This window comes from Austrofundulus limnaeus, unplaced genomic scaffold, assembly GCF_001266775.1.
Source record: "Austrofundulus limnaeus strain Quisiro unplaced genomic scaffold, Austrofundulus_limnaeus-1.0 Scaffold1359, whole genome shotgun sequence".
NCBI lineage: Eukaryota > Metazoa > Chordata > Actinopteri > Cyprinodontiformes > Rivulidae > Austrofundulus > Austrofundulus limnaeus.
Genome location: NW_013953761.1, coordinates 40,337 through 52,526, shown reverse-complemented (window position 1 = coordinate 52,526; position 12,190 = coordinate 40,337). Strand labels below are relative to the sequence as shown.

Below are 12,190 nucleotides of genomic sequence, written 5' to 3'. Positions count from 1 at the left end.
CCTAAAATCAACGTCATTCAAAGGGAATATTTACAGGATTATAGCTCATGTAATCATACTGATTGATGATTTGGGATCCTTCTAGAAGGCGACCTGTGACCCATTATGGTCAAAGGTTTTCTGTTCCTAGTGACCAATGTGTGAGCAACTCCTACACTGGTAGGAGTTACATTGGATAGTCCTACTATTTATTTTTCATATTTGATCATTTATGAATTATATTTATTACAGTTCAGTTAGTAGTATAGTTCTAAAGATAATAAAAGTTTATCACATCCAAACAGACAAAACACCTCATTGTTAAAATATTTTGTAGAATTAACTTGTTCTTCATGAGTTTGAGGGAAAATTAAATTTAAACTGAGACAAATGTCTTTGCTGTGATCTGGAGTCTACAAATCTTCATCTTTTAGTGTTAATAAATGTTTAATAACTGAAGCAGCTACAACATGTCTCTCACAGGATGAGCTCCTGTTGTGACGTGCTCTTTCTGTCAGAGTTTGGTCACACGTTGAAGTTTCACATGTTTACATAACGTAAAGTAAAATGTTCACGTGTATTTGGCTCGGTGGGTTTACTACAGTAAAATAATGACAACGCTCCGAACACGTAAGTGTTTAAGTTGGACTTTAGATACAAAAGACTGGGCAGGTCGGGGCTCGGTTCTGGTTCTGGTTGTAGTAACGGTGTAACAGCTCAGGTATCTCCCCAGCTGCAGTGAACTGGTCACACGTGAACACATACGTTTAGACGTTTAATCATTTATTACATAACTTTACCTTCATGCGAGGCGGGTGGTTCTGGTAGCGGGTCGAAAAGAGAAAAAAAGTCCTTGGAAAAGTCCGAGCAACTCTGTTTACTTCACCTGCGGTTCTGCTCAGACGGCAGGACCCGCCCTGCTCTGCTCTGATAGGCTAAAACTGTGACTCTGGTTCTTTTATTGGTTGAAAGCTGCGTCCATCACAAGATTTTTTTTTTCTTTTCTCAACAGGAAATGCGCGGGGGAGACGGAGAACTTTAATCGCTTCTGCCCGACAAAATTTAAGACCTTAAAGTAACACATTTAAGACGAACTTGCACATTTTTAAACATATTTAAGACCTTTTAAGGTCTTAATTTTAGATCTGTGAATTTAAGACTTGGATTTTTAAGGACCGGCGAACACCCTGYGAAGTCACCACAGTTGTCGTTTCTGCAGGAGAACAGGAAACATCAGTCAGCAGCTGCTTCAACAGAACCTCCTACCTTCCATTATGCTGATAAAAATCTTCCTCAAACTCCCGGATGGTCTTCCTCAGTTTCTTCTTCTCTGCTCTGGCCTTCCACAGCTGTTCCAGCAGCTCTGGCCTGAAGGATGATGGGATTAGTAGTTATAAGAGATATAAAAGTCTGTGGTGGTCCTGGTGGGGTGGTCTTACATGGACGATGCGTTGGAGCTGGACAGCCGCAGGTCCAGAGCCAGCCTCCCCGACCCCTCCTCCATCTTGCTCCGCTCGTCGGGTGGGTTCGCCGAGCCGCCCYTCGGGGTCACGGCGTCGAAGGCCATGATGACCTCGGAGCTCTGCATTTCTCCGCCGCTGCTCTCCCCTTCCTCCTCCTCCTCCTCTTCCTCCTCATCATCCTTCTCCTCCTCCCTCTCCTCGTCCTCTCCACCCTTCCGCTCCTCCTCCTCCTCTTCTTTGATCTCCTCCCAGAAATGAGCGGTTTCGCCCTCGATGATTGGCTGCAGGGTTTGGCTCCGCCTCTTGCTGGAAGGAGAAACCTGGAGCAGAATAATTAATAATGAATATTTCGTTGGTTTCGGTGGTAAAGCAGAGGCGGCATGATGTTTTCTTACAGTGACGGGTGTGATGCTGACTCTGGTGAGCATCTGTTTGACCAGCCTGTAGCGATCATAGAGAGGCTTCACCCCCAGACGCTCCTCTCTGGTCACCTGACGACACGGGAAAAAAGGTTTGAATCCCGGCAGATGAAACTCACGCAGGTTTTGAGGATGTGGGTGAACTTACCGGTCGACCGTGCAGGCCTTCATAGTGCAGGAGGTTCTTCTGGAGGACCATTTTCTCACAGGASAGCTGTTCTTTGGTCATCTTCTGCACAGACAGACGGTGATGTTAAACACTTGTCTCAGAGACGTTATGTCAGTTCTGACGTGCTACCAGGAACGCTAACGATAAACGTTTCAGCTGAAGTTCAAACCTCACCTCCCTGTGTGAGGTCTTCAGATTTCACATTTCTAGTGTTTAACAATTTAACAAGAACCTTTGTTAGAGATAGATATTTCTGTATTAGTATAAAAATGGCATAAAAATGATTAGTTAACACTTCTAATAAACTGAATAAACTTTTGTAAATGAATCCTTTAGAACTAAACTGAAACGTATGTATTTATGTTATTTTTCTTGCATTTAAAACATAATTAAATTTTGTTTCAACAGAAAAACACTGAATCTGTTAATAATTAAAAAACAATTATATCTGTTATAATAATAATAAAAGTCTGTTATAATTTCATCTGTTATAATAACTAATAAAAAACTGTTATAATTTCATCTGTTATAATAACACTAACACAAAAACTATTAATGACAGGCTGCTTTCCAACAATATGAATTCCAATACGATTGATAAAGTTGTTTATCACTGGAAATCTGAGCATAAATCAAACTTTGGCAGCTGTGCTTTGATAGTTTCTATTATTCAGTCCAGTGGTGTACAATCCTGGTCCTTAGGAGCCCCTGTCCTGCATGTTGTAGATGTTTCACTGCTTCAGCAGGTCTTCATGTTCTGCAGGGGCCTATTAATCACTCATTAATTCTCAATAATGCAGGACTGTGGTCTTTGAGGACCAGGACTGGACACCGCTGATTTAGTTATTATTCAGGTTCCTGCAAAGAAAAGATGTGAAAACGGTTCACAACTATTATCCTTTTTGCTCCTCACCTTGATGTCATCAGGCCACCCGTCCTCTTGTCTCTTCCCTTTGACCCTCCGCTGGATCAGGTCCAGTGTTTCCTCCCTGGTGGGACGTGGACCTTTGACCTCTGCATCATGGGAGCTGTGATCCAGCGTGGACCCAAAGCTTTTGGGCAGAGTGTTGCTCCGAGGGCGGGTCTGTGGGCCGAGCTCGCTCTCCGCACAGTGTTTGGCATCTAGGGAAAGACGAAAACGTTGGACACAAAAACAAAAATAAAATAAGAAACATGATGTGTCGAGGACGGAGAAGGTGAAGTTTTTAAAGGGATCCATGATTAGTTGTAACATTAGACTTTATTTGATAAACATATTTTAACTGTAAAATAAAGACTGTAAAAAACTGTAGGCTGTTTAGTTTTTATAATTTTTAAACTAAAAGTTTAAAAATATATTACACGGACGGGGCCATTTTATTTACGCGCAAAGCATTCTGGGTAAATGATGTGTGAATAGGTCCTCTGTGTGAGCGAATTATATCCACCCTGAAGGTTAATCTTGGACAATATCTGATGATCGACTCTTAAATGAAACCAGAGAGCGTTGACAGAGAGGAGAAGGTAGAAATGACTCAGCCTGTAACTGAAAATATGGATGGAGGACAACAGAGCTGCTTCATGGACGAAGAACCTCAGCTTAACCTGTTAGTGGGCGGCACGACGGCTCAGTGGTTAGCACCGACGCCTCACAGCAAGAAGGTCCTGGGTTCGATCCCCGGTTCGGACCTGGGGTCTTTCTGTGCGGAGTTTGCATGTTCTCCTCGTGTTTGCGTGGGTTTTCTCCGGGTACTCCGGTTTCCCCCACAACACAAAAACATGTACAATAGGTTGCCTTCAGGCCCAGGCCGCCCTTGAAAAAGAGATCTGAGATCTCAATGGGATTTGCCTGGTAAAATAACAGTAAATAAAATAAAATAAAAATAGTCTTAGTGCTAACGCTATACTGCCTTATATGTATTAGCTCGGCGCTAGCGTGACAAACAGGCTAAACTGAGGTCCTCCATCCATATTTTCAGTTGCACCTGAGTCATTTTTGTGTTCCCCTCTCTGTCATGTGGATGGAGGACCTCGGTGACGAGAGGAGAATGTGTAGCACTGAGCTAATACATATATATGGTGATAGCGTCAGGGCTAATGCTAAGAKTAACAGGCTAAGCTGAGGTTCTTCATCCATGAAGCAGCTCTGTTGTCCTCCATCCATATTTTCAGTTACAGACTGAGTCATTTTTACCTTCTCCTCTCTGTCAACACTCTCTGGTTTCATTTAAAAGAGACAATCATCAGAAATTGCCCAAGATTAACCTTCAGGGTGGATATAGCTCGCTAGCAGCCTCGCACCGAGGACCTATCCACTTCATCATTTACCCAGAATGCTTTGTGTGTAAATAAAATGGCCCTGTCCGTGTAATATATTTTTTAACTTTTAGTTTAAAAATTATAAAAACTAAACAGCCTACAGTATTTTTACAGTCTTTATTTTACAGTTAAAATATATGTTTATTAAATAAAGTCTAATGTCACAACTAATCGGAGATCCCTTGAAAAACAGCTGGAGAGTCGAAGTGTGCAGCGATATATTAGACAACTGGTGGAAGTGAGCAAATCACCAACAAGAAACATGCATAAACAACACAATGCAGTAAAACAGTTTTATCACAGAGAAATAAGGACACTGGGGCAACCAGTTGAGCTTACACTCAGCTGGTTGATCAGTTCTGAAAGTTCATCTGAACACATTCCACCTCAGTGTGTTTATTCTGTAAACAGATCATGTTACATCTCTCCATTTCTTCTCATTTATCCCATGCCAGCATGCTATCTGAACCACACCAGAACAGCGCCCCCTGCTTAGTAGTGTTTGTAAAGTCTACTTACTGGGGGGTTTGTACTTACTGAGGTCATACGGTCTAGAGCTCAGGCCTGAGGAGGGGTGGAGCGGGAGGGTGGGACTGTGATGGGGAGGTGAGCAGACAGAGGAAGAGGAGGAGGAGGAAGGGGAGGAGGGAGCAGGGTGGCGTCTGTGTGAATGGAGCAAAGCCTGGTGCCTCAGCGTGCTTCTGGGTAAAAGGTGGTGCTGGCGTCCTGGTTGGGCCAATCAATCAATCAATCAATCAGTCGTTGGGCAACAGAGGGAGGAAAGTGGAGAGCGGGTGCTCGCGTTATTGTTTTTTCTCAGGTTTGATTGGAAACAGAGACATGTCTCAGCCACTGCGTCCTCCGAAAAGGAGAGCAATCACCTCGCAAGAGAGGAGGTGGACAAACGACCTGAGGCTGATTCAGTACGGTGAAACCGGTTTATCATCGATTATCATCGATTATCATCACACTAACCAGGATTTTCTGATAATCAGTGCCACTTTATGCAGCTGTTTTATCCCCCTCAGAGCTCTGCTTATTAACACCATTTCTAAGATAAATGATCTTCCGTAGCTTCACCGTACTGAACTCATCCTGCAGGTTTGGATGTGGGTTCACAAGGACGCACCAGCACACAGAAGGGTGGGGAGCCACGCATGTGAGAGCCACCTCAACCCCCAACATGTGCATGTCTGCTTTGTTAGACCAGCATGCATGTCATGTAGTTCAAACGGGTCAAGAGGGTGAGAAATGGGTCAAACCGTGTGATGATGAACAGGATGACCCACACTCTTTCCCCTCCCCAACAGACACACAAAGATGCACACTTACAGGAAAAAAAAAGAAGTGGATCTACCTTTAATCTGCCTGCGGATCTTAGTCAGATCGGTCATCCATTTGAGGACTTTGGGGTTAGCTGCCTTGTCTGCATGAGAGGGCTGCACACAGAAACATCAAAACAACAAATGAGGCTTAAAAATGAATAAATATTACATCATCAGGACTGACGGTAAGAAACATGGAGATGAATGAGTCTAAACTGTGCTTTGATGCCATTGATCACAAAAACATAAAATTTCAGGGCAAAAATTAGGAATACCTCTTCAATTAATCAAATGATTAAATTAATAACATTGCTGTTTCTTAGTTATGTTCTCATGTTCAAACACGGTTCTCTATATTAATTATTTTAATTGTCTTTTGCTAAACAATGCGAGGAAGGCAGAGCAGCACTTCAGATCTTTTGTTTGGGTCTCAGTGCAGTTTAGAAACTCAAAGCCCTAAAGTGCAGGAAACCCCCTCATCAGATCCGTAGCTGTATGAAGATATGGAGAGGATGAGGAGAAGTGATTACTAAAATTATTTTTGCAATCAAGCTCATTATGTGAGCTTTAGTGGATTGACTTATTTGTTTGTACCTTATAGTTCCTTTCCTTCTCAAACTGCTCCTCAAACTGCTTGATTTTCTTCTTCAGATGCTGAAGCTTCTTGGTCAGTTGATGAGTCACTGAATCTCCCCTCATGGCCTCTCTGGAGCCAAACGACGCTCGCCTCGGCCTGAGGACACACACGTGTATACATCAACTGCACCGACCTGGACTGGAAACGTTCTGATCTTCAAACACTCCAGGATCTCAGATATTCATCGTACCTCGGCGCTTTAGTGGGGGAGGTGGTGTCTGGGTCCTGCTGGAGGAAACGCTGCGTGCAGTGCGCTCCGAAGTCCAGGAAGCGCCGTGCCAGAATGTGAGGATGGGTGCGCGAGGACGACGGGGAGTCAACCTGGCCTCCCTCCCTGACGTCCTCCTCGCCGTCGTCCTCCAGGGGCAGCAGCGGGAGGGGGACCATGCGGCCAGCAAGTGGGGAGAGCTGGGCCTCGCCGTTCTCGCTGTCGTCCTGCCAGGATTTGAAAGCTGGAACAGGATCTGGAAAAAACAGGAGGTAAAAGGATAAAAGGAGGGATTAGTGCAAACAATCAACTAGAAAATAAAAACATAACCCCACACTACCAAAGCCCTGCATATAACACCGAAGTAGTTCATTATATATTGTTTGTATGGGATAAATCTTGCCAGCGGGAATTGAATTCCTCAGATTGAATCTGTATGTACATAATTTGAAATTGAAGGCATTGGTTTGAAAATTWATTTTACTCAATTGAAACAATTTACTGGTTTGAAACTGAATTTAAAGTTTTGTATCTGAATTAATTTGCTTTGAATCTGTATTTTGCTTTATTAAAAATTCAGTTTGACTACTTTCACTTTCAGTTCCAAAATTCAGATTTTTGTGTCACATCCTGGTCCTTGAGAAAGCCAGGCAGAGTAATCAAACACAGATCCACAGATTTACATTTCACTTCGGTGAAGTTTCCCTTCTGTATGTAACAGAGTTGATGCAATCCACAGTAAAAGTGACAAAAACAGTTATTTTATTGCAGATTAATTTTACCTATATGTAGAAAATGTTACATTTACATCACATCATGGATCAGTCAGCAGCAGCATCTGATCAATATGTGAACCATGATGTGATGTAAATGTAACATTTTCTACATATAGGTAAAATTAATCACTGCAATAAAATAACTGTTTTTGTCACTTTTACGGTGGATTGCATCAACTCTGTTACATATAGAAGGGAAACTTCACCGAAGTGAAACATAAATCTGTGGATCTGTGTTTGATTACTCTGCCTGGCTTTCTCAAGAACCAGGATGTGACACAACAATCTGAATTTTGGAACTGAAAGTGAAAGTAGTCAAACTGAATTTTTAATAAACCAAAATGCAGTTTCAAAGCAAATTAATCCACATTCAAAACTTTAAATTCAGTTTCAAACCAGTAAATTCTGTTTCAATTTAGTAAAATTAATTTTCAAACTAATGCCTTCAATTTCAAATTATGCACATTCAGATTCAATCTGAGCAATTCTAATTCAATTCCTGCACAAGATTTATCCCACGTTTGCATCTTCATGTTAAAGCTGCCTGAAAAGGTCTAAAAGTTGAGCAGATGAGGGAAAAAAGGAGGAAATTGTGTGAGAAGGGTCACGATGGTAATGAGACAAGGACAAAGCTTAATGGTAGTGTAAGAGTTAGTGCAATCAGAACAAACGGTGCACTGAACCATCCACTCAAGATAAAACTTTCCTGCTACATCATTAAATTTGAAGGAAAAGTTGTTGACATGCAGGCYTTTCTTCATCCCACACGTGTTAGTTTCTCCTACATTAGCTGCTGCAGTGASAATCAGTTTGACAGGAGGGATGGGTGGAGCCGTGGATGGACACGTGGATGTGGAACTACTTACCCTGACCTTCTTTTTGCAGATGCATACATGAGAAGTCGATGGAGGGGAGGTGGAGATGGGAAGGGGGTGACGCTGTTTGGATGGGTGGAGGAAGGAGAGGAAGCAGGAGGGACAGGGAGAGAAGTGGCACAGAGAAGGAAGCAGTAAGGTCAATCATTCGTAACAACTTCACCCACCAGCATTCAGCCCATCTGTGCTTCTAAAACAAGTCTGAACAGAGGAGGAGGAGAACCCAGGTACAGGTTTCAGAGCCTCTAATAAATCATGACACAAACAGTGAAAGATGTTTTCGCTAAACAGGATGTGATCATTTTACAGTTTGTGTGCTCTTCTACAGAAAAGTTAAACAAGTTTAAAAAATTTTAGTGAAGAAGAAATGTGGACAGACTTATAGAAAATGTTTCACACAGAAACACACCAGCACTTTCCTCAGAACAACCACCAAAAATGTGTTTGGACTTTGCTTTCTAATGAACTATGACCTGAAATATTCAGTTGCTTCAATGCAAAATAAGGAGATTGTAAAAACATTGATAGATGATCCAATAACAGATTTGCAGTACTGGATAACTGGGTCTCAAAGCACATTTTGTACATTTCTCTCATGATTCTAGTTGCTTTATAATGATGAAAACTATTATATAAAGATATAAACAAGATAAAGGGTTTACAAACTGGCCAAATGTATTTTAATGTAACTAAAAGATGCTGGTTAGCACACAAAAAAATGAAAAAGAATGAAAGCTCATAAAAGTTCAGATGGCAACTTGGTTGATTTTTAATAACTAACTTAGCWAAATTGTACAAAAAGTTCATTTTAAAAATTGATATTTTGTAAATTTTCTGGATTTTGAATAAAACAACCAGATAAATATTTAATTTAAACAAATAACTTGGGACTGGATGGAATATTTATCGTGGATGAAGCCCACCTGAGAAGAGCTGGAACATACCTTCCCACTGGTTGTCAGGGAAAAGCTGGASGTGGGGGCCAGAGTTTGATTGGCATGGCGACAGATGGTTCCTGTTGGTCTCGCTGGTGTTGGCGTTGTGATCGCAGCCGAATGGATCAGAGTCCTGAAGCTGGAAAGAGACGAAGAGCACATAAACCAATCAAAGGAACGCGGAGCACAAATTAAATAATTTAACCGAAGAAACTTTAAAAAATATATAAATATTTAGAATCTAATTATAAAGTGGTAATATATCGCCTCTACTTACATAGTTTATGGTGACAGTCTGTTCCATGGTGTCGAGGTTCTGATTGTCCTGCCTGAAAGAAAAGATCCAGTCTTGATTAAAATACAGAAAGTGGTTGATATTCCTTCATGAGCTGCAGCTTTGCTTTGTTCTTTGCATTATTTTGTTACGCTCTGCTGTGTGAGTTATTGTGAAGATTTTTCCCCCCCATGTGATGACCAGTCATACCACGATTTTCCTGAGAATYGGACCGTGGAAGGTGTGAATAACAGCTGAGGAGTCACGCTACAGTTACACAACTAAAACATAAATCTTTCCATATCCCAAAGAACTTATCCTGAATGTTTTACCAGTTTAAAGAGGGAAACTTTGTACTCAAAACTAGAGTTAGAATTTAAAATTGTGTGTGAAAATATAACAATGATTAATAATGGTATATTTTTAGCCACAATGTATGACAAAGTATTAGGGCCACAAAACAAGATTTTTTTTTCATTACGAGAATAAAGTCATATTACAACATTAAAGTCGTATGACAATAAAGTCATAATATTCTAGAATTAAAATCATAATAATATAGCCTTTACATGAAAAAGCATGTAGTTATCACTGCATTAAAATGAGGTCTGTTAAGAAACTTGTCAAGTTGTTTTTTAGTATTGCTTGAAAAAAATTGTTAATCTTTTAGCACATTAGCATCAAATTATCAGTTGCAAGACTTGGAAATTGTGCAAACAACTATATGATAAACTGAAGCATGCACTGACAGATGTAGTTGGCTCATAGCTAATTTGYATGAAACCATATTAATCTAGTGACCCAAGTCATCGCTGACTACTTCATAAACACAGAGACACATGGCTGTACACAGCAGGTGTGAGAAAAATAAGGAGGAAATGAGGAACGGAAAATTGACACGTCATGTAAGATTATGACTTTTTTTCTCGTAAACTTACGACCTTAATCATGTAATAATAATAAAAAAAATCTTGTTGTGTGGCCCAAATATTCCATCGTACTAATATATATAAACAGCTAAAAATTAATAAAAAAATTAACTGTTTCACAGGATTATGAGCATAGTTATGCAGCCTCTTCCACAGTTGCAATGTGGGTAAAAAGCTGCAAATAATATGGTAAAAGTAAAAAAAAAAGAATAATTTGAACCCTGGACAGCTCACCTGGCAGTGTTAAGATTGTTCTCATTATCTCTGACGGTCTCTGCGTCCAGGTCCATTCCTGAGCTCTCCTCCAGGGTGTCGAGAAAGCTCTGAGAAAATGAGAAAAATAAATAAACCATGATGTGATAAAACCGTCTCATGTGTTAGATGTTTAAAACTGAAGACGAGAGGCCAAGAAGAGAAACTGAAACTCATCGGAGGTCTGTTTCAAACAGGTGTATCCCAGTTCAACAAACTGTTTCACTTCCTCTGACAGGGAATGGTTTTTTGTGCTTTCCCCTAAACAGCTAAATCCCAAAATGATGTGTCCCACAGGTTACTGGTTACAAAAACTAAAGGTGGGGGGATATTTTTAGATGAACACAGCCACTTAATCTCATCAACACTGGTCTAATTATTGTCCCTTTTTTAAGCAAAACTTCAAATCTAAAGTAACAAACAGGTTGATCCAAAAGGGCTTTAGAAAAAGCTTTTAAGCACTAATGGTAGGTTTCAGTGTTCTGGTTTGGAATAAATAACACTTTAAATATCAAGACTGGAGCTAATCCTTTGAACCAAGCTGAACTACACCTTTTATTCAGTGAGAGTTGGTCTGAATAGCAGGAGGATGATGATAATGATACTGTGTGTGTTTAAAGACCAAAAGGGTCCAATCATCCGGCACCAGGAGGTTTCTACAGTTATGTTCAGCGTCTGCTCGATTTAATCATTTATCTCGTGTTTAAAAAGTTAATTTTCTATCCAGATGATGAATCTACTTACTGCATAAAAACCTCACTTGACCTGGTTCTATTTATAGAAAGTAAATGATGTGTGAGTCACTGTATCTTTCACCTATAAATTCTGTGTAAAGAAACTATATCCAGGTTATTTTTTCCCCTCCTGTCATGAGATCCACAAAGGTTGTTGATTTGTTTTATGCTCGCGTGGGGCAGCAGCACGGAAARGCTTTTGAATTCCACAGTGATGAGATTTACTAAAAGCGTTTGTGATGTGCGCTGAGAAAATATGCACAGAGCAATGGCTTCCTTGTAGATAAACAAGACATTTAATGGGTACAGATGCAACACATTTCACTTTGTTTAATGTAATTACATGTAATGTAAGCCAGTTTTACRTACTTAGGTCTCAAAATTATGAGTCAAAAATTCAAAAAGTAACCCCTTTCAGTATTCAAGGACTAGTTTCCCTGAAAGGAAAACATACAGCCTCCGGCTTCGTAGGCAGGCGAGGATACTGCAGGTGTAAAAAAAATGCTTAAGAAAAAGTGTGTCTATTTCTTTAATAACTGTTGCCATCTCTTCCTCTAAATGTCCAGCTAATGTAGCAAGCTGGGAAGAACAGAAGTACTGTGCAGATCATAAACTTTCTGCCTCAACATGAACAGATAGGTTAGTTATTTGAAAGGGCCACACAGAAACTGGGCTCTCTCTTGGTGAACCTTGAGGTTGGCTTTTTTTGGAAACAGTTTGGCATCGTTGGATTTCACTTTCAGTTGAGTGAAACAGGGGATTTCCCACTTTTGCTTGCAGTAAACTAAAAAAGAAAAAAAAAAGGTGTTTCTGTGGGTATTTGTTTTTGATGTGTAAACACGACAAGATAAACCACCAACACTGGATGGTGTATGTGTGTGTGTGTGTGTGTGTGTGTGTGTGTGTGTGTGTGTGTG

General features: G+C 40.6%; 1 protein-coding gene across 5 annotated transcripts in view; it reads right to left on the bottom strand.

Annotated features, from left to right (window-relative positions):
* The window catches only part of fam13b (family with sequence similarity 13 member B), a 54,303-nt gene that overhangs the window by 3,440 nt on the left and 38,673 nt on the right, over positions 1-12,190 (bottom strand). For 3 of the 5 annotated variants that reach the window (XR_001312411.1, XM_014031976.1, XM_014031978.1), the window contains exons 11-23: positions 10,522-10,610; positions 9,362-9,413; positions 9,094-9,223; positions 8,141-8,212; positions 6,481-6,754; positions 6,248-6,386; positions 5,686-5,767; positions 4,866-5,054; positions 2,944-3,152; positions 2,010-2,093; positions 1,838-1,933; positions 1,419-1,762; positions 1,246-1,347 (exon numbers count right to left, since the gene is read on the bottom strand). Coding sequence is in view for 4 of the 5 variants with exons in the window: in XM_014031976.1 (XP_013887430.1) it covers positions 1,246-1,347; positions 1,419-1,762; positions 1,838-1,933; positions 2,010-2,093; positions 2,944-3,152; positions 4,866-5,054; positions 5,686-5,767; positions 6,248-6,386; positions 6,481-6,754; positions 8,141-8,212; positions 9,094-9,223; positions 9,362-9,413; positions 10,522-10,610 (1,862 nt within the window). In the remaining variant the exon portion in view is untranslated. The remainder of the gene's footprint in view (positions 1-1,245; positions 1,348-1,418; positions 1,763-1,837; positions 1,934-2,009; positions 2,094-2,943; positions 3,153-4,865; positions 5,055-5,685; positions 5,768-6,247; positions 6,387-6,480; positions 6,755-8,140; positions 8,213-9,093; positions 9,224-9,361; positions 9,414-10,521; positions 10,611-12,190) is intronic. The other 2 variants (XM_014031979.1, XM_014031980.1) reach the window with 2 other exon arrangements.